This window comes from Echinops telfairi, unplaced genomic scaffold (assembly GCF_000313985.2).
Source record: "Echinops telfairi isolate 266 unplaced genomic scaffold, ASM31398v2 ScPeMD7_3533;HRSCAF=4204_0, whole genome shotgun sequence".
Lineage (NCBI taxonomy): Eukaryota > Metazoa > Chordata > Mammalia > Afrosoricida > Tenrecidae > Echinops > Echinops telfairi.
In genome coordinates, this window is record NW_022107431.1 from 37,852,839 (window position 1) to 37,874,953 (window position 22,115).

General features: G+C 41.2%; 1 protein-coding gene across 1 annotated transcript in view; it reads left to right on the forward strand.

The window, feature by feature from the left end:
* Nucleotides 1–13,169: 13,169 nt before the first annotated feature.
* The window catches only part of SLC18B1 (solute carrier family 18 member B1), a 57,272-nt gene continuing 48,326 nt past the window's right edge, over nt 13,170–22,115 (forward strand). Inside the window, exon 1 of the mRNA XM_004702161.2 lies at nt 13,170–13,242. Coding sequence (XP_004702218.1) covers nt 13,170–13,242 — 73 coding nt within the window. The remainder of the gene's footprint in view (nt 13,243–22,115) is intronic.

Genomic DNA, 22,115 nt, shown 5'->3' on the forward strand with positions numbered 1-22,115 from the left:
GAAGGCAAAGCTTTCCGTTTTGCCAGGCCTTTCAGACTAGCTGGGGGCGCTTTGGTCTTCTTTTCTAACGTCTCCCCTGCAATAGACTCGCTCCTTCTATCTTCCTGTTCTCTGACTCTGGTCTGAACTTTGCACCTCACCTGAAGTCTTTCTTGGTAGCAGGACAAGAAACGAGGGCTGGAGATATTTGGAAACTGAGCCTCTTCCTGGTAACAACCTGATTAAATTGATGGTAACCCACAGTATTTCTGTGGATTACCATCAGTTTGGCTTCCTTGTTTATCTGTCCTGGATTCCCTGCGTTTACAGCTCTTATTTTCAACAGTGTACAATCTCTGGTCTAGCTGGATTTGTAAGGTAGAATTAGGATCATGATAGTGGGAGGGAGGAGGAAGCACTAAAGAACTGGAGCAAAGTTGTGGGTTTCATCAGTGCTTATACTGCACCCTGACTGGCTCGTCTCTTCCTTGTGACCCTTCTGTAAGGGGATGTCCAATTGCCTACAGATGGGCTTTGGGGCTCCATGCTGCACTCCTCCTCATTCACAATGATATGATTTTTTGTTCTGGGTCTTTGATGCCTGATACCTGATTCTATGGACACCTCATTATCACACAGCCTGGTGTGCTTCTATGATGTGGGCTTTGTTGCTTCTCACCTAGATGGCCACTTGTTTATCTTCAAGGCTTTAAGAGCCCAGACACTATATCTTTGATAGCCAGGCACCATCAGCTTTCTTCACCACATTTGCTTATGCCCCCCATTTAGTCTTCAGTGATCATGTTGGGAAGTGAGCATCATGCAATGCCAGGTTATTAGAACAAAGTGTTCTTGCCTTGAGGGAGTACGTGAGTAGAGGCCCAATATCCATCTCCTACCTTAATTCTTAACATATAGATATGAGTACATAGATCTATCCCCCTCTCATATATAAATATATTTGGGTATGTATATGCCTGTATTTAGACCTCTATAAATGTCATTTGCCTCCTGGCTCTTTCCTCTATTTCCTTTTACTTTCCTCTTGTCCCACCATCATGTTCAGCCTTCATTTGGGTTTAGTAATTCCTCACTGCTACATTGCCCTTGACTGAGCCCCACTAGGCATTATGCACCCTTCTTTCCATTGATTTTAATTCACTTGTTGTTCCCTTGTCCCGGGGTTGGTTCCCTTACCTTCCTTTCTCCTTTCTCCCTTTCTCCCGTATCTTCCCTGGAACCACTGGGCACATTATTTTCATCTTGGAATCGTCTATCCTGCCTACCTTATCTAAATAAACCCACAGACATTAATAAGTGCAAAAATCAGCCAAAGCCAGACAAAACTAGTGACGTCAAGACCAACAAAACAATAACAACAACAAAACACCCCAAAACAAAATAACAACAACAAAAAGCAAGCCCCTGACAAAAATGGAAAAACCTATAAATAGTTCAAGGTCTGTTTGTTGGCCTTTAGGAGTGTTGTCCAATCCAGTCTGATGGGATGTTACACTCTGTCACCCAAGTCTAGTTTGAGTATTCCCTGGGGATTTAATCACTTTGCTCCTCTTGCTGCTCTGTTACATGCCCTTAGTGTTTCACCCCAGTGTGATGTGTAATGGGGTCAGATTATGCACAACTCTGTGGTTTAGTGAGGGACATCCTGTCTTGTGCTGGGGGCAATCCCTATGGTCTTCTCTGTGCATTGTCTGCTCTGAGCAGGAATATCATCCTCGGGGCTTAGTGGGCCAGGATATGTTCCCCTTCCTTACCATCCCTCTTAATTTCTCCTGTGTGCTCTAATCAGATGTGTCCCTCTCCCCAAGCTGAAGCTTCTGTGCTGTCCTCTGAAGTGCATTCTTCTGGTGTGTGTCGGGGGTCCACATAGTTCAGATTGGGGCTGGCCCTGCAGACCTCTCTATTGGTTTCCTGGTACATGCCAGTATGTCTTGATGCATTGGGTTGAAGCCTGGTCTCTCCCTCCCTCTACTGTGGAGATATAAATAATACCCTCCCCCTGGATGGGTTAGTGCCCTCCTTCCTCCCTACCCATGCCTTTTCCCCGCTCTTTCTTTGTCTCTCCTATTGAGTTAGCTGTCCTATGTATCCCAGGATTGGGTTTGGCCCCTGCCAGAGTAGCTGGACCTCACCCCAGGAATGCATGTATATATGGTAGTAGCTTTTCCCCTATGCCCATTTTTTTAAAGCTTTCCTCAGTGGATTCATGTTGTACTTGTCCTTTGTGCTTGGCTTACTTCACTTAGCACGACTTCATCCAGATCTTCCCATGCAGTAATGTGCTACATGTGTTCATTGCTGCTTCTTAGGGATGCATAGTACTCCATTGTATGTATGTACCATATTTTTTTTATCCATTTGTCTGTGTTGGGTCAGGCACTTCTCACAGAACATTAGAAAAAACCTTCCTGCCTGGCTAACTTCAAAGGGCCCCAGATCAATGATCCATCTGCTCAACATCAGGCAAAATAATCAAGGAACCACCCTACCTTGAAAATTTTATGGATGGAGGTGTCTTAGAGCCTCTGCAACTCTGTAACTCCTTCCTTCCCTTTCCTCCTTTTTTGCCTACCTGCGATTTTTACACTCCCTTTATTGTTTTACCCTCCCCTCCTGACCAGCTTAAATCGCTCTCTCCACCACAGATAAGTGCGACTTCTTGGATCCCCCTGGGGGCCAGTGGAGTTCAGAGCTCCTATCTTTTTCTCTCTGCTCTCCTCTCCTTGCTGGAGTCTGTGAATCTTGCCTGGGAAGTGCAGAACAAACTTCTCCTTTTCCTTCTCCCTGTCCTGGCCTCGGTTTATCTTTGTGGCAAACTTAATTGCCTGTTGTTGGAAATTTGGGTTGTGTCCAACTCCTTGCCATTGTGAACCGCATCCTGATGAACACTGGAGCACAGATGTCTGGCCATGGCTTCTTTCTTGCCTCTTCTGGGTATATCCCCAGTAGAAGGATTGTTGGGTCAGATGGCAGCTCAATTTCCATCTGCTTTAGATATCGCCAAGTCAATTTCCATAATGGTTGTACATACCCACAGGTCCACCAGCAGTGGGTGAGATTTCCTATCTCACCACAGTCCCTCTAATACTTGTTACTTTCTGATTTTTTTGAATTGGGCTATCTTTGAGAGTGTTAGATGGTATCTCATAGTTGTTTTGTCATTTCTCTTATGGCTAATGATCTGGAACATTTTCTCATATGTTTATTGGACATTCAGATTTCTGCCCCTGTGAAACTTCTGTTCAGGTCCTTTGCCCACCTCCTCAGTGGGCAGTTAGTTTTTTTCTTATTGTAAGCTTGCCAAGTATTGTAGATTTTAGTAATAAGGCCTTTGTCTGATGTATCATTGCTAAAGATGTTTTCCCAGTCTGTGGGCTCTCTTATTATTCTCTTGGTGAATTTCTTTGATGTACACAGGTGTTTGATCTTCAGTATATCCCACTTGTCAATTTGCGCCTTATCTGTATTTGAATCCTACCCTATTTCCAATAGCCTATGTATTCCCTGCACCAAGGTTCTCAGGTTTGTCCCAATTCCTTCATTAATTGTCCTAAGAGTTCGGGGCTTTACCTCAAGGTCTGTGATCCACCTTGAGTTTATTCTCATTCATCAAGTGAGGTAAAGGTCTTGCTTCATTTTTTTACAGGTAGATATCCATTTTTTCCAGCACCACTTATTGAAGAGGGCATCCACTTCCTATATGATATTTTTTGTCTCCTTATCAAAGATCAGTTGTCTGTGTGCTGATGTTTTTAGTTCTGGGTCTTCAGCTCTTTTCCATTGGTCTGAATATCTGTCGTTATACCAGAACCACGGTGTTTTGACTACTGTGGCTGTATGATATGTGTTAAAGGCAGGTAGAGCAAGCCCTGCCACTGTGTCCTTCTTTTTGAGGACTTCTCACCTAATTCTGGGCTTCTTCCCTCTCCATATGAACTTGGCAATTAGTTTTTCAAATTCTTTGAAGAAGGATGGTGATAGTCATATCAGGATAGCATTAAACTTATATAGTGCCTTGGGAAGAACTGAAATCTTGACTATATTGAGTCTTCCAATCCATGAGCATGGCCTATTCTTCCATTTGCTGAGGTCACTCTTGGTTTCTTGTAATAGTGTTCTGAAGTTTTCCTTGTAGAACTCTTTTGTTTTTAATCAGGTATATCCCTAGATATTTCCATTTGTGTTTGGCTACTGTGAAGGGTACTAACTTTTTGATCCCCCCTTCTGTGGTCTTGTAAGTTGTGTATGGCAGTCTGATAGACTTCTGTTGGTTGATCTTGTATCCCGCCACTCTGCCATATTCCTCTTTTGTTTCTAGTGCTGCCCTTGTGGAGCGTGTGGGATTTTTCATATAAAATCATATATCATATATCATATAAGATGATATGATATAAAATCATATCATCTGAAAATAACCATAGTTTCACTTCTTCCTTCTCCAGGCAAATATCTTTGATGTCTTTTCTTTGCCTTATACTGTTAGCTAGGACCTCCAGTACTATGATAAATAAGAGTGGGGACAAGAGGCATCCTTGTCTTGTCCTCTTTTTCTGTAGGATTGCTTTAGTCTTTTCTCCTTTGACTATCACGTTGAGTGCTGGTTTTTCATATATAGCTTGTATAATATTGAGGAATTTTCCTTCTATTCCTAAATTCTTGAGTATCTTAAATAGAATTTGGTTTTGAATGTTGTTGAATGCTTTTCCCGCATCTATCGATATTATGTGGTTCTTATAATTTTTCATGTCATTGTGGCAAATGATACTAGTGGTCTTACGCAGGTCATTCCTGCATCACTGGTATGAATCCAACTTGGTCATGGTGAATTATTTGTTTTATATACTTTTATATTCTATTGGCAAGTATTTTGTTAAGGATTTTTGCATTGATGTTCATTAGGGATATTGGTCTGAAGTTCTCGATTCTTGTGGGATCCTTGCCCGGTTTTGGTATCAGAGTTATACTAGCTTCATTGAAGGAGTTCAAGAGTTTGCCGGGGTTTTTTTTTCTTCTCTGTGTTCTGGAAGAGTTTGTGTAGGATTGATGTCAGTTCTTCCCTGAATGCTTGGTAGAATTGTCCTGTGAAGCCAGCTGGTCCAGGGGAATTTTTTGTTCATAATCACTTGATATTGTCTATTTCATGCTATGGGTCTGTTGAGATTCTTGACGTCCATCAGGGATAGTCTAGGGAGGGATTGTCTTTCCAAGTATTTGTCCATGTCTCCCAAGATGTTGAATTTTTGGAGCACAGTTCTTCACGGTACTTTGTAATTATCCTTTTCATTTCTTTAGGGTCTGTTGTAATGTCCCCTCTTTCATCACTCATCCTTGCTGTTGAAATGTGTTTCTTCTTTTCTTTGGTGAGGTTGGCCAGTGGTCTGTTGATTCTATTTATCTTTTCAAAGAACAAGCTTTTAGCAGCATCAATTCTTTCTATAGTTTTCTTATTTTCCCTCTTCTGAATCTCAGCCATGATTTTTATGATTTCTTTTACTTTGCTATTAGTAGGATTGTCCTGTTGCCTCTGCTCTAGTTGTTGTAAAATTTGTGCCAGCATATCAATCATAAGCCTCTCTTCCTTTTTCATGTGTGCATGTATTGATATCAGACTTCCTCTGATAACTGCCTTTGCTGTATGCTATAAGTTTTGATACATTGTGATCTCATTCTCCTTGGTTTCTAGAAATTTCCTAATTTCATCTCTGATCTGGGCCAGTACACAGGTACTGAGGGGAAAAGGCATCCTGGTGGTGCAGGGATTAAACCTTCCACTATAAAGTAGATAATGGATGGAGGGGATGGAGCCCACCAGCTGCTCCCTGGTAAAAAGATGTGGCAGTTGGCACCCACAAAGCCTTGGAACTTCTATGCAATACTTCTACTCTGTCCTACAGGGTCACTATGCATTGGAATTGATTTACTGATCATGAGTTTGAGTTGACTTTGAAGGTGAAGATAGGTTGGAACGTGGGAGGGTTTTCTAGTTTCCTTGTTATTCCCATGTCAGTGCATGATCACTAGGACTTTTCCCACTTTGTTTTTAAATCTGGATAATGATTTTTTTTACCCCCCTAAAAAAAGCAATTAATTTGGCTATAGAAGAATAATGTAGATTTGAAGTGAATCATCATCTGCGACAACTTCCAAGGGAAGATTCCAAGGCAAATGAACCCTTCTCTTTCTGTTGTGTGCTCCCATGACATGTGCACTTGATGAATGGCCTCTGCCAGCTGATGAGACCTATGTGACCTATGGGACTAAGACCCTAGCAATGTGTCTGTATTGGTAGTGTAACAATGTACTTGTTAAGAAAACCTTCAGAAAGAGAAAACTCAGCTGACTTCAATTTCTCCACGTACCTGCTGGGCTGCAGAAAATGCCATCATCGATTTCCTTCCTTTCTTTGCTGCTTTTCGCTTCACCGTGGGTGCTTTTATGGAACTGGAAGACCTGAGCTAAGGAAACGGTGCTGCCTTCTACCTGAACAATTATTCCCAAAGGTATTGCATTGGAAAATTAAACACACACATGCGCACACACGCACACACACACACACACACACACACGCCATTATATAGTTTAACTACTAAATGAGCCTAAACCAAATCTGGTTTTCCAGGCATCTCTTCTTACAATAAGTGTTTACATCACTTATGGTACCAAAGGCTGTTCCATTTGCTATTACATAAAGATAAATCGGAACCAGGTGACATGTAGCCCTAAGAAAAGAGCCTGATCCCAAGTGCACATGGAGGGGCCAGTGGTTCAAGGAGGAGAATGGCTCTGTGCCGTCCTCGGTAGGAAGCTCTCAGCCTGTCCCACTCCGTGTTTCTCTCACATCCCAGTCAGTAACTGCAGATCCAGGGACAGGAGGTGTAGTCATTGTCTTTTTTAAAAAACATGCATGACTGTGCTCAGGTCTTCTCATTCTCAGATGCTATTGTTTAGCATCTACTCCGAGGCTAACAGGTCTTACTACCCATGGTTTCTCTCTCTTCCCCCCTTTGGGTACATTCAATGAAAAGAACAAATCTCAACCACTCTCTTATCTAGTGTCATCACCTACTTTTGATTCGTGAAGACCCCACGAGAGCAGACCAGAAATGTGCTATGTGGAGTTTTCAAGGTGGCCACTTTAGAAAAGTGGATCCCTTGTCCATTCTTACTCAGCACCTCGGGATAAATGGGAACTGCCAACTTTTCAGTTTGTTGCTGAACACTTCATTGTTTGCACCACACTGTCACTCCAGATCCAGGGACATGAGGTATAGCCATTGTCTTATTCAGGAACATGCATGATTATTCATGAGAAGGATAATATCTTCTCAGATGTTATTGCTTAAAATATACTCATAGGTTAAAATGTCTCTGTTGCGTTGGTTCCCTTTTCAAATGTAAGAGTTCACTTTGCACTGATGGAACAGCCTTGAGAGGTAATACATCTCAGATACAGATGGAATAAAGCTGGTCTTTAGAAGACACTGAGTGTCTGTTTGCATGTCTCTAATAGCTATCCTGAATGATCTCAGAAAGCTCAGCCCTGGGCCAGCTCATGAAATGTGACCTAGGACACAGGACATGACCTTAGAAGGGTCCACACTCCATGTGATGCTCTGCTGTCTCCATGGTGAAATGTGGAAGGAGCCACTTTGTAACTTAATCCCTCCATTGTCATTTCTAGGTGGATCCCTCAAATTACGTATCTTATGCTATCTCAGTCTCTCTCAGCAACTCTTTCTGAAGAAGAGAAAGAGGAAGTAAGATATCTGTTCCCATTTTGTAGCATAATCATAAATATATCGTGGTATGATGAGAAAAAGAACCCTGGTGTTGCAGTCATTAAAGCACTAGACTGTTAACCTAAAGCTCAGCAGTTCTAATCTACCAGCCAGTCCAAGGAAGAAAGATGTGAAAGTTGGCTTCTGAAAGATGGACAGCTTTGGAAACTGTGGGGGCACCTCTATTCGGTTCTTAAGGTTTCCATGAGGAGCCCTGGTGATGCAGCAGCTACGCATTTGGCTGCTAATCACAAGGTCAGCAGTTTGAAACCACCAGCTGCTCCCCAGGAGAAAGATGAGGTTTTGTATTCTCATGAACAGTTATAGTCTAGGAACCCACAAGGGCAGGCACTCCCTGTCCTGCAGAGCTGCTATGAGTCAGAATGGACTTGAAGGGAGAGAGTTGGGGGAGGGTTTCGTGAGTTGGAATGGAGTCTATGGCAATGGGTTTGCTTGTTATTTTTTAAATGGTGAGAACGTGTATGCAGAAGCATTGTTAAAGAACACCTTACAACTATTAGCACAGTTGTTTTTGTTTTTTTTACCAAGGAAACAGAATCTTTATGGGTGGCACAAATGGTTTTGTGGTAGTCAGATATTATGTCAACTAGACACTCCTGGCTAGGGGTAGGATTCAACCTGTCAAACAAGCATTAGATTGATGGTGCCTACTTGGAGATGTGGCCTTCTTATAAGAGTGAGAAAAACTGGGAACCTCTCTTTCTCCCTGCAACTTTACCTTCCTGCTTGCTGGGACTCTGCTGCCAGCCCCGAGAGCTATCAGCATCCTGCTATATTTCCACCAATTTTGCACCCACCAGCTTGTTCGTTCTACCTACTTCTTGGTTCACCATTATGCATCAGTGGCATGAGGCTACATGAGTCTGAAGAGAGACTTACGGACTTGAGTTGGACTGGGCTGGGATGCCTTCTTGATATATAATTACTTCTGATTGTAAATCTCTTTCTTATACATAGATGAGTGTCACTGATTTTATTTTTCTCTAGACAATTCAGCCTAGCACAGGTTTGTAGTCCCCAACAAATAGACTGGTTGGCAGTTTCAAGCCCTCAGTAGCACTGCCAAAGAAAGGTCTGGCAATCTGTTTCAGTGAGGATCACAGCTATGAAATCCCTACAGAATACAGACCGACTGTATAATAGATGGAGTTTACATGACTCAGAATGGACTCCACATGTATATTATTATTATTTAGTTATCTTTGCAGAAGCAGATCATCAAGTCTTTCTCCCATGGCATCCCTGGGTGGATTTCTAATGGTCCGCCTTTAGTTGGGCTAGTAGTTGAGCACAAACCATCTGCAGGATCCAGGGGCTGTAAGGGCAAGTTAGAGCTTAATTCAAATTAAAAACAAAACTTAGGTGCTTACAAGGAAGATGAGAAATAAGGTTTTAGTGCCATTAGAATTTTCTCTAAAAAACTGAAATTTCCCCTCTTAGACCAGCTGACCAGAAAGGACACTAGGTTTTTCATGAGTGGGACTTACCATGAGTTCAAAAACCAATGAATGGTAAAAATACAGGGCTGTGCCTTGAATCCCCTCTGAGATAGCATTGGGAATAATAACTACAATGAAGGCACATGTAATGGAGCACCAGATCCTTTCTCCTCCTACCAGGGTCCACTCACTGCTGCTGCAAAGTCCATTCTAACCCATAATGACCGTGTAGTAGAATGGCTCCTTTGAGCTTGAACCGCAGATCTTGCAGTTAGTAGCCCAACACCATCCCATAGCACTACCTGGACTGCTAAATCCCTTACATCATTGCGGAACAGTGACATCTCGTGGTAGCTTTGGAGAATTGACTTCTTGGGCTGAAAAACTATAAGCCCCAAACCAAACTCACTGCCATCAAGGGATGCTCATAAGGACCCTGTCAAAGGGGACAGAAGTGTCCCTTTGGGTTTCTGAGATGATAATGCTTTACAGGAGTAGAAAGTCCTTGCAGTTAGCTGCCCAATGCATACCTACTACCCACCAAGGCTCCTGTAGAGCCTATAATCAAAAGAAAAAGCCCAAAAGGACATGGAAATGCTGAGTAATTAAGTTAAATAATACAAGCAGATATGATATATTGTACCTGGAGAGAAGGACTATATCAATATCACAAGCACATTAAAAACATAAACTCCTTGGTGACAAGATAAAATAATGCCTTTGCTCTTAAAGGCTTGTTTCCAAACAAGCAGCCGTTCAAGTGAGATGTCAATTACATAAATCCCCATGTAAGAAGCACACCAATATTAGTGACCAAAGGATTGTAAATAGTATAATCAAAGTCGGTGAGAATAGTATCAGAGCCTAAATTGTGAGATTCTGGATTGCAGAAGGTAATGAAGGACAGGGGAACCCTGAGATACATGTGTGAGATCTAGATGGGAAATCAGCCTCTCATGATTCCCCTCTGTCCATAATAAAGGGATGGGAAGGAACCAGTTACAGAGTGCATTAGACAGACGACTATGGGAGATCAAAATGATAAACCTGGCTTGAATGGCTAAAACCTTGTCCATTGTTCCTCACATGTTGGACCTTATCTGGTTTTCAACATTTTGTATTTTAGTTTCTGTTTGGGGGCTTTTTTTTCCGTATTGGGGTTTATCTCAGATGTATTTTGTCATTGGAGATAGGCCTCTTGAATTTTTAAAATATATTTTCTGATTTTCAGTAAATGAAACCCAGGATTGGTGATACTGTAGCGACAGCAAGTAGAATGAGGGAGCCTGGGGACTACAGTGGGGGAGGGGGACAAGGGGAGCTGATATCAAGGAGTCCAAGAGGTAAGAGAATATTTTGAACCTTGTTGTGATAGCAATTATACAGTACAGCTTGATGTGATTGAACTGTGGAATTATATGATATCTGTATCAGCTCCCACTAAAACAGTTTTTTGGGGGGTTAAGATATTCAAGTGGACAAAATTTTAATTATTCACCATAATTTGGCCTATGTTTGTCTTGCTTGCTTGCTTTGTGGCATAATGAACACCCATAATTATTGCCCTGTGTTAGTCCTTGTACATTAGAGAGACAAATTCACAGAAACTCAAATGTATAAAAAAGAGTTTTATATAAAGGGTAAGTGCACATCAAGAAAACATCCCAACCAAGTGCTGCCCAAGCCCACAGGTCCAGAATTAGCCCATATGTCTGACACGAATCCACAAAGTCCTTCTCCATCTCACAAAACAAACTATGATGCCGACTGCAGGAGGAAAGTCGAATCAGTGAGCGTGTAAGCATCTCAGCGCTGGCAGGGGTCTCCACACGGCTGTTCCAGCGCCCAGGGCTGCATGGGGTAGGTCCATGTGGCTTCTCCTCAGGGATGTCTTGCAGGAAGTGAGACTTGCCAACTGAAGCAGGGAACTGGCTAAGGCAGCTACAACCTGGTCCGACCATCACAAAACAAGAGACCTGAGAACAGAAAGGCAAGGATCATGGAGCCATTTATCTCTCTGCCCTTCAATTAACCACACATGTGTGTATTGGCCAGGTTGGCACAATAAACTTAACTAACTCAGACCCGTAACATAACACCCATAACATGATGCTCTTTTTTGAAGAGGATTCTAAAAGCAATGAAAACAAATCATATTTTTTAGTCACTTAAATATACACGATAAGGCAATTGAAATAATAATAATAAGCCCATAGGAATGGTGCGTAGAGATTAGCGTATAGGTACATAAAGCATTGCCGGTTTAGGTCACAGTTATTTTTTGATATAGTTGAGTCAAGGTTGACTCCTCATGGCCTGATGTACAGCAGGACATGATGCCTGGTCCTGCTCAACATTGTTCTGTTTGAGCCCGTTGTTGCTGCCACTGTGTCAATCCAACTAACTGAGGGTCTTTTTTCCTGACGTCTACTGTACCAAACATAATGAAATACTCCAGGAATAGATCTCTCCTGATAACATGTCGGAAATACATGAAATGAAGACTTTCTATCCCCTCTTCTAAGGAGAATTCTGGCTATACTTCTTCCAAGATATATTTGTTTTTCTGGTAGTCCATGGTATTTTCTATATTCATTGCCAACAGCAAAATTCAAGTGCATCAAATTTTTTCTTCACCCTTTGATCCAACATTCACATGTGTAAGAGAATACTGAAATGGCCATGGCTTGGGTCAGAAGGCCTTTCATTCTCAAAGTGACACCATTACTCTTTAACATTTTCAAGAAGTCTCTTGAAGTAGATTTGCCCGATGTAATGCCTCATGAAACGAAATCCTTGACATCAATGTTTTTTTCATTTATCATGATGTTGCTTGTTGGTCTAGTTGCCTGGATATTTGTTTTCTTTATATTGAGGTGTAGTCCATTCTGAAGGCTGCATTCATTGATCCTTATCAATAATTGCTTCAAGTCTTTAAACCTCAGAGTTGTATCATCTGTGTGTCCACAGGTTATGAGTTAATGAGTTAATGAGTCTTCCTCCAATTCTAATGCTGTTTTTTTCATAGTCCAGCTTCTAAGATTATTTGCTCAGCATACATATTGAATAAAGATCATGAAAGAATGCAACCCTGAAACACACCCTTCCTGATTTTACACCACATATCAGCCCTGTGTTCTCATCTAAGTGTATTGTAGACTCTGCATGAGCACAGTCAGGCCTCTGGAATTCTCACTCTTCAAAATGTTACCCTCGCTTTTTATGACCCAAACACTCCAATGTCTTTGCATAGTCAATAAAGCAATATCTTTCTGATAGGCTCTGCTTTCAGAGAAGATCTATCTGTGAAGATCTCTTCTGAAACCAACTTGAATTTCCGGCAGTTCCTGGTTAATGCACTGTTGTGGCCATTTAAAAAAATTATCTTCAGCAAAACCTTCCTTCCCTATGATATTAATGATATTGCTTGATATCTATTGTCTGCATTCTGTTGGTTCATCTTCCTCTGGAATAGGTCCAAATATAGATCTCTTCAGCCACATTGGTCTTCTGTATTTCTTGGTACACACTAGTGAATGGTACATCCCTTTGTGGAACATCTCGACTGATATTCTGTCAATTCCTGGAGACCCGTTTTCCACCAAGGCCTTCAGTACAATGAAGAAGGTATTGGTTTTTCAAAATTCTATCAAGCAATCTCCAGCTTTGTTTCAATCAAGGTCATATCTTCCATCCAATAAGGTATTTCGTAAAGAAAGGAAAGAGGGAGAAAGGAAAAAGGTGAGAGAGGAAAGGAGGATGGGAAAGGAAAAAGGAAAGAAGGGAGGAAGAAGGTAAAGGGAAGAAGGAAGGAAAGATGTGAAGGAAAACAATGTGGAAAAGAGGGAATAGACAAAATCAATCATTGAGAGAAAGTGTTACACATGGAAACCCAAACTCACTACCGTTGAGTTGGTTCTGAATCTTCACAATGCGGTTTGGAGTTAATCCTTCAGGAAGTCGCTTCTTGACCATCGCCGACTGCCTGCGATGGTCGAGCACCGGCAAGTGCCAGCAGTAGCGGCGTGGACGGCTCTGAAAGGACAGGGTGAAGATGAACGGCTGCAACAGCTTTCTTTGTAGTTAAAATGTTGGTTGATGATTAGTAAAATTTTCCAGATTCCATTTTTTACTTGACTGTTATTAAACAGGTCTTTTTGGGAAGCAAATGTATTCATGGACCCATGTCCGGAAGGAGCAAGCGTGAGCCCCGTGCTCCAAGATTCTGATAGACTGTGAAGCTGAGTACAAATCCATTGGATAGAGACCCTGCTTATGCTTCGTTAGCATGATTATTGCTTTAATTAGGGCACTGATTATTATGTTACACACTTGAATCATCTGACACTAGCTCCTTCTCCCCATTCATCCTGCTGTTTTTGCTGCAAAACTTTTAGAACATTTTGTTGTGTCTTCAGGTGCTCTGACAGCAGGTTAAAGCAGAAAAGCCTGTCACCAAATAAGCACATGACGTCTACAAATGAACGGGTAGTTCTAAATGACTCCACAAAGACAATCCATGACGATGGGATTAGTGGCAATTTGTTCAGAAGATTCAAGGGCCAAACAACTCCCATCAATTGATGTTTCACCTCTTTTGAAACAAGAAAACCACTCGTACACTCGAGTTTTTCCCATAGTGCTGTCCTTGTAAACTGTGTTCAACATCACAACAGTTTCTGTGGCATTTTTTCCAGAGCAAGAAACATAATTTTACAGCTGAACCCTGTTCTCTTAAATTGGCCATCACAAAAAGGAGGTTCCAGAGAAAGTAACACTGTGACCAGACAGAACCTTCCCAGGCCAGGGGGTGAACTAACACATAGTGAGTTGCTTGATCCTCGCCTGGTGAGGAAAATACATAACTACAAAAGCTCTGCTTCACCCAGTGCAATTCCGTTTGTGGGGGTACCCCCCCTTATAACCCTACTCAAGGGGAGTGAACAATATAATTGTATGTGAAAGGTGATAGTGGATGGTGTAAGATAAGTCATACATAAATAAGAGTTCCTGTGGGGTATGGAGGGGAAAGGATGGGATAAAGGGGAGCTAATATCAAGGTGTGCAAGAAGAAAGAAAATGTTTTGAAATTGATTGTGGTAGCAATTGTATGGTACTGCTTGATGTGAATGAACTATGAAATGTTATGATGTCTGTAAGAATGCCCAATAAAATTATTTTTTAAGTCTAAGTAATATTCGTTTTTGAAGAAAGTATGTTGATGTCTTTTGAATTTTATAAAAAGCCATAAATAAAAGATGGAAGGGCATCAACTCAGTCCATATGGATAAAGCACTCTAGCCTGTGTGATCAAAGGACTAAAAACAATAAAACACAAATCTGAGGGAGGGAATGGTATCAGAACTGAAATTATGTACACCTGGTTTGGAGAAGGCTATGGATTACAGTGGAGATGAAAATCCATTTTCAGGGTCCCCACGTGAGGTAAGATTAGCAGTGAATCCCCTCTGACCATATTTAGGGATATGAATAGCCTTGCTGTCCAACAGAAAGCATGATAAAGTCTTATGGCAGATGAAGGTAGGTAGAATGTAATGCTTGATCATTTGATCTCCCTTTTAACCCATTTAAATTTTTAAAGTTTTAAATATTGTCTACTTTCTCTTTGATTAAGATTTTTCTGTTTTCTCTTGTCATTGCTTGTTTTCTGTTTGTATTTTGTATGATTTTCTGTTTGGGAAATCCAGGATTGATAGATCTATAGAGACAGTAAGTGGATGGCAGGGGAAGATGAGGAAACTAGCAACAATAGTATGAGAAGAAAGTGTTCTGAAATGATTGTGATGATTTCATAAATCTTCTTAACATGATCCAATAACTAAGTGTATGATATTTGAAGTATTTGCCAATAAAACTATTTTTTAAGTAATATAATATAGAGAAGGAATTTGCAAAGCAAAAAAGCCTCAAAGCACTTAAAAAGACCAAAGAATAAGACCAATAATATGGATTACAGCTCAACGTAAAGAAAACAAAAAATCCTCACAACTAAACCAAGAGAACATCATGATAAGTTGTCAAGATTTCTTTTTATTTGGATCCACAATCAGTGCTCTTGGGACCGGTGGACAGGAAATCAAACAATGTGTTGCAAGGGGAAAATTTGCTGCACAGGACCTCTTTTAAGAGTTGAAAAGCAAAAATATCTCCTTGAGGATTAAGGTACGCCTAGCGCAGGCCATGGTATTTTCACTCATCCATATGAAAGCTGGGCAATAAATAAGGAAGACTGAGGAAGACTTGATGCGTTTGAAATTGCGGAGTTGGTTAGGAATATTGAAAGTGCCATACAGTGCCAGAAAACAGAACACTCTTCGAGGAAGTATAGCCAAAATGTTCCTTAGAAGCAAGGATGCTAAGATTTCCTATCATGTATTTTGGACAAGTTGTTAGGAGAGACCAGTCCTTGACAGAGATACCTTTCTTAGTAAAGCAGAGGGTGAGCAAAAAGAGGAAGACCTTGAACAAGATGGGTGGGCACTGTGGTTGCAATGTTGGACTCAAACAACAACTGTGAGGTGGTGGGGGACCAGGTAATGTTTTGTTGCTTTGTACAGAGAGTTGTTATGAATCAGAGCCAATCTGACAGCACCTAACAAACAACAAGCAGTAGTGTTGTTCTTACTAGCTCTCTTTCACAAGTCATAAACCAGAGGCTTACTGGATACCATCTATTAAAAATGAAAGCTGGCATTTGAACCTAGACATCAATATCTAGTCTCCTAACCTTTAAGCCACTTGAATGTTTGCCCAAATGGGGGAGGAAGATCACTAAGAATCCAAAGGTTACCATTCATTTCTCATGCTTAGAATAAGGTAAAAGGTTCTAACTTATTATGTAAACGGGTCCCAGAGCTGAAGAAAGGGAATATTGCAGCAAAGAAAAGCAATAGAAACATGGAGTTCTGAATCTTCTAAATGTGCCTGTCAAAGAAGGAGTAGAACAGAATAAAAAATAATAATCTCTTTCCATCCAGGGCAACAGAGAGTGAAAGAAACCAAGACTCAAGGGAGCATTAGTACGAAGAACTGATGAACCACAACCGACATGATCCTGAGGCCAGAAGAACTAGTTGGTGCCTGACTACCACTATTTAACACTCTGAATAGATTCACTATAAATGGTCACAGACATAATGGGAGAAAATTAAGACCAATAAAAAAAACCAAATTTCTAAAAGATTAGCTATACTGGTCTGATAGAGACTGTAGGAACCCCCAAGATTGCAGCCCTTTGTACCTCAAACTGAAGCCACTGGAGAGCATGTTTCAGCCAAATAATCAACAGGCCCAATAAAATACACAACCCCAGGAGGAATATGTTCCTTATAGCAGTTAATTACATGAGAACCAAAGGACAAGCTTAGGCCCAAAGATAAGATGAGAAAGCAGGAAGGGGTGTAAAACACGGAGGCAAGGAGCCAGGGAGCTCAGTGTGCTGTGGAGGAGAGTTCTGACTCATTGTGGGGAATACAACCCATGCACTGGAACACTTTCTGTCCAAGTAAAGTGGAAAACAGACTTGCTCTGTAAGCTTTCACCTTAAGCACAATTGATTTTTTAAATTATTATTTTTTACATCATTTTATTGGGGGGATCTTGCAGCTCTTATCATAATCCATACAATCATCTACTGTGTCAAACACATTTGTACATATGTTGCCATCATCATTTTCAAATCCTTTTATATCAACTCCTCATTTTCCCCTCTCCCTCATGAACTCTCGATAAATTATGAATTATTATTTTTATATGTTACATTGTCTGCTGTCTCCCTTCACCCATTATTCTGTTGTTTGTCCCCCTGGGAGGGGGAACATATCCTCATCTATTCCGCCTTTCTCCCCCCACCTTCTCCTTCCCCTCCTGGTAACTCTATTCTCATTATTGGTCCGGAGGGGTTTATCTGTCCTGGATTTCCTGTGCTGTGGGCTCTTATCTGTAGCAGTGTACATATTCTGGTCTAGTCAGATTTGTAAGGTCGATTTGAGGTCATAAGAGTGAGGGGGGTATTAAAGCACTAGAGGAAAGTTGTATGTTTCATCTGTGCTATACTAGACCCTGGCTCGTCTCTTCCTTGTGACACTTCTGTAAAGGGATGTTCAATTGTCTAGAGATGGACTTTGGGTCTCCACTCCATGCCCCCCACCCCTTTCACATTGGTATGATTTTGTTCTGGGTCTTAGATGCCTGATAGCTGATCCCATCAACATCTCATGATCACACAGGCTGGTGTGCTTCTTCCATGTGGACATCAAAGACATTATTAAGCACAAAAACAAGGCAAAGCCAAACAAAACAACAAAGGAAGACAAAAAGAACCAAAAATAACAACACAAAGAAAGCCAATGACAAAAAAGGAAAAGCCTATAAATAGCTCCAGGTCGGATTTTTGACTATTAGAAGAATGTTTTCCAGGTAATTCTGATGGTGTGCCACACTCTTTTGGTTTTCCCAGGGGACTTCATTCTTTGCTCCCCTTGCTGCTACGTAGCATGACTTTAGTGTTTTGCCCCAATGTGATAGGGTCAGATTGGGCAGAATTCCTGCACTGTGTCTTCAATGCTATCCCTTGTACCACTAAGGTTCAGTGAGGGATGTTGTGTCTCGCGGTGGGGCCAGCCCTATATTCTCTCTGAACATTGTCTGCTGTGAGCAGGCATATCATCCTCTGGGCTTGGTGGGCCAGGATGTCTTCCATTCCCTCTTCTTCCCTCTTCATTTCATCTGTGTGCTCTGATCAGAGGTGCCCCTCTCCACAAGCTGTAGCTCAGTGCTGTCCACTGAAGTACATTCTTCTGGTGGGGGGTCCCTCACATAGTTGATATTGGGGTTTGCCCCACAGACCTCTCTATTGGTTCCCTGCTACATGCTAGTATGTTGTATTCACATCTTGGTGCACTGGGTTGAAGCCTGGTCTCTCTCCCTCTCCTGTGGATATATAAACAATACCCTCCCCTTACATGGGTTAATGTCCTGCTCGCTGCATACCCATGGTTTTTTTTCCCTTCTCTTTCTTTCCCCCTCCTATTTAGTTGGCTGCCATATGTATCCCTGGATTGGGTCTGGCCCTTGCCATAGTACCTGGACCTCACCCCTGAGATATATGTATACAGTAGCTTTTGCTCTATGCCCCTTTTGCATTTTTAAACTTACTTCAGTGGACTCATGTTGTACTTGTCCTTTTGTGCTTGGCTTACTTCACTTTGCTTAATTTCCTCCAATTCTTCCCACTCGGTGATGTGCTTCATGTGTTCATCACTGCTTTTTAGGGGTGCATAGTACTCCATTGAATGTATGGTCAACAGTTTTTTAATCTATGTGTCCATTGATGGAAATTTGGGTTGTTTCCAACTCCTTCTGATTGTGAACTGTGCCACGATAAACATTGGAGCACAAATGTCTGGCTGTGGCTTGTTTCTTGCCTTTTCTAGGTATATACCCAGTAGAAGGATTGCCAAGTTGTATGGTACCTAATTCCATCTGTTTTAGATATTGCCAAATTGATTTCCATAGTGACTGCACATACCTACAGGTCTACCAAGTGGGCAAGAGTTCCTAGCTCACCACAGCCCTCCAACATTTGTTATTTTCTGAAATTTTGAATTGAGCTATCTTTCAGTGTGTTAGGTGGTATCTCATAGTTGTTTTAATTTGCATTTCTCTTATGGCTAATGATCGTGAACATTTTCTCATATGTTTATTGGACATTCATATTTTGCCCTTGTGAAAATTCTATTCAGGTCTTTTGCCAATTCAGGTAGCAGAGCACTGTAGCTTTTAGTAATAAGGCCTTTGTCTGATGTGTCATTGCTAAAGATGTTTTCCCAGTCTGTGGGCTCTCTTATTACTCTTGGTGAATTCTTTCGATGTACACAGGTGTTTTATCTTCAGTATATCCCACTTGACAATTTTTTCTTATTATTTAAATGTGTCCTTCCCTATTTCCGATAGCCTATGTATTCCCTGCGCAAAAGTTCTCCGGATTGTCCCAAATCCCTCAATTATGGCCCTAACAGTTTGGGGTTTTACCTCAAGGGCTGTGATCCACCTTGAGTTTATTCTTGTGCATGGAGTGAGGTAAGGGTCTTGCTTAATTTTTCTGCAGGTAGATATCCATTTTTTCCAGGACCACTTGTTGAAGAGGGCATCCGCTTCCCATTGATATTTTTGGGGCACTTATCAAAGATCAATTCTCTGTATGCTTATGCTTTTATTTCTGGGCTTTCAGTTCTTTTCCATTTGTCTGAGTATCTATCATTATACCAGTACCACATTGTTTAGACCACTGTAGCTGTATAATAGTTGCTAAAGTTAGGTAAAGCAAGCCCTCCTACTTTGTCCTTCTTCTTGAGGACTTTTCTATTTCTGGGCTTCTTTCCTCTCCATATGAAGTTGGTAATCAGTTTTTCCAATTCTTTGAAAAAAGATAATGATATTTGTATCGGGATATCATTAAACATATATAGTGCCTTGGGCAGAACTGATATCTTTACTATATTGAGTCTTCAGATCCACGAACATGGGATATCCTTCCATTTATTGAGGTCATTCTTGCTTTCTGGTAATAGTGTTCTGAAATTTTCCTCGTACAAACATTTTAGGTTCTTTTTAGTCAGATATATCCCTAGATATTTCAATTTGTGCTTGGCTCTTGTGAAGGGTACTTCTTTTTTGATCCCTTCTTCGATGGTCTGGTCCGATGTGTACAGCAGTCCAATAGATTTCTGTTTGTTGATCTTTTGGAGCTTTGGGGATTTTCCATATCATACCTGTGAATAATGAGTTCCACCTCTTCCTTCCCCAGACAAATACCTTTGGTGCCTTTTCTTTGCCTAGTACTGTGTAGTAATCCTTTTCATTTCAATAGGGTCCGTTGTAATGTCCCCTGTTTTTTCCCTCATCCTAGCTATTGATGGTTACCCTTCCTTTCTTTGGTTAGGTTTGCCAGTGGTCTGTCAATTCTTTTAATCCTTTCAAATAACCATCTTTTAGTTGCACTAATTTTTTCCATAATTTTCTTGTTTTCCCTCTCCTATATCTCAGCCCCGATTTTTATTATTTCTTTCCTTTTGCTATTAGTTGGATCGTCCTGTTGACTCTGTTCTAATGGGTGTAAATGTTGTGCCAGTATATCAACCATAAGTCTGTCTTCCTTTTTCGTATGCGCATGCATTGCTCTCAAACTTCCTCTGATAAATGTCTTTGCTGTGTCCCAAAGGTTTTGGTACTGAGGTAGTTAGTTTATTGTGCCAAGCTGGCTGATAAACACATGTGGGGTTAATTGAAGGGCAGAGAGATAAATGGCTCAGTGAGCCTCACCTTTCTAGTTCTTGGTTCTTTTGACTTCTGATGATTGGACCAGGGTGCAGCTGCCTTAGCCAGTTCCCTGCTTCAGCTTGCAAGGTTCACTTCCTGCAAGACATCCCTAAGGAGAAGCCATATGAACCTACCCCGATGCAGCCCTGGGTGCTGGAGCAGCTACATGGAGATCACTGCTAGCGCTGAGATGCTTACACGTTCACAAATTTGGCTTTCCTCCGGCAGTCAGCATCATAGTGTGTGTTTTGTGAGATGGAGGAGGACTTTGTGGATTGGTGTCGGATATATGGGTTAATGTTGCACTTGTGGGCTTGGGCAGCACTGGGTTGAGATGTTTTCTTGATCTTCACTTAACCTTTATATAAAACTCTCTCTTATACATCAGTTTCTGTGGATTTATTTATATAAAGTGCCCAGACTAACACAGGTACATTGTATTTTCATTCTCTTTGTTTTCTAGAAGCTTCCTGATTTCATATCTGATCTGGGCCACTCCTTTTGCAATAGAGAATTATTCATCCTCAAATTTTCACCCTTGTTTTCTTAATCATCCTTTTGTGGATTTCCAGCCTTATGGCACAGTGGTCAGAGAACGAAGTCTGCATGATCTCTATGTGCTTGAATTTACACAGGTTTGGCTTGTGTTCAAGCATGTGCCCTATCTTCATGTATGTGCCATGTCGGTTTGAGAAGCATGTGAATTATTTTGCATATGGGTGGAGAGCCCTGAAAATATCTATCAGGTCAAGTCATCCAATTGTACTGTTTAGTTCTGTACCCTCCTTGTTAAGTTTTTTTTTTTTCCCCCTGTGATCTGTCTTTTTTGGAGAGTACTGCATTAAAGCAACCTATTATAATTGTTGAGCCTGTAATTTCTTTTCTCATCTTACGGAGTGTTTGATTTATGAATTTCACAGTTCTCTTATTGGGCACATATATATTTATTATGCCCACTTGTTCTTGGTATACTGTTACCTTGAGCTTTATATAGTGCCCTCCTTGTCTCTTGTTATGTCTTTCACCTTGAGATCAATTTTGTCTGAGAGTAGGATTGCAGCCCCTGCTTGGTTTGCATTGCCATTCACTTGGTATATTTTTCTCCAGCCTTGAATTCTCAGCCTGTGTTTGTGTGTAATCTTGAGATGTGTCTCTTGTAAGCCCCAGACCAATGGGTTATGTTTTCTAATCCAGTCTTCTGGCCTCTACCTTTTAATGCCTGAGTTCAGTCCAATGATATTCACTGTTATTGTATCCATGAGTGGACTCTGTGATGTCATCTTGTACCTTCTGTGTTTTCCTACCTCCATATCTTATCAGTGTTTGTTTTGTGTGTGTGTGTGTGTGTGTTTCATTCTTGCCTTTCCTCCATTGAAAACATTATTTAGGGGCTGTTTTCTCTTTGTTGCCCTCTGGATGGAGTTATTCTTTGTGATGATCTCTTCTTTTTTTTTTTTCTTTAACATTTTATTAGGGGCTCATACAACTGTTATCCCAATCCATACACACATCAATTGGGTAAAGCGCATTTGTACAT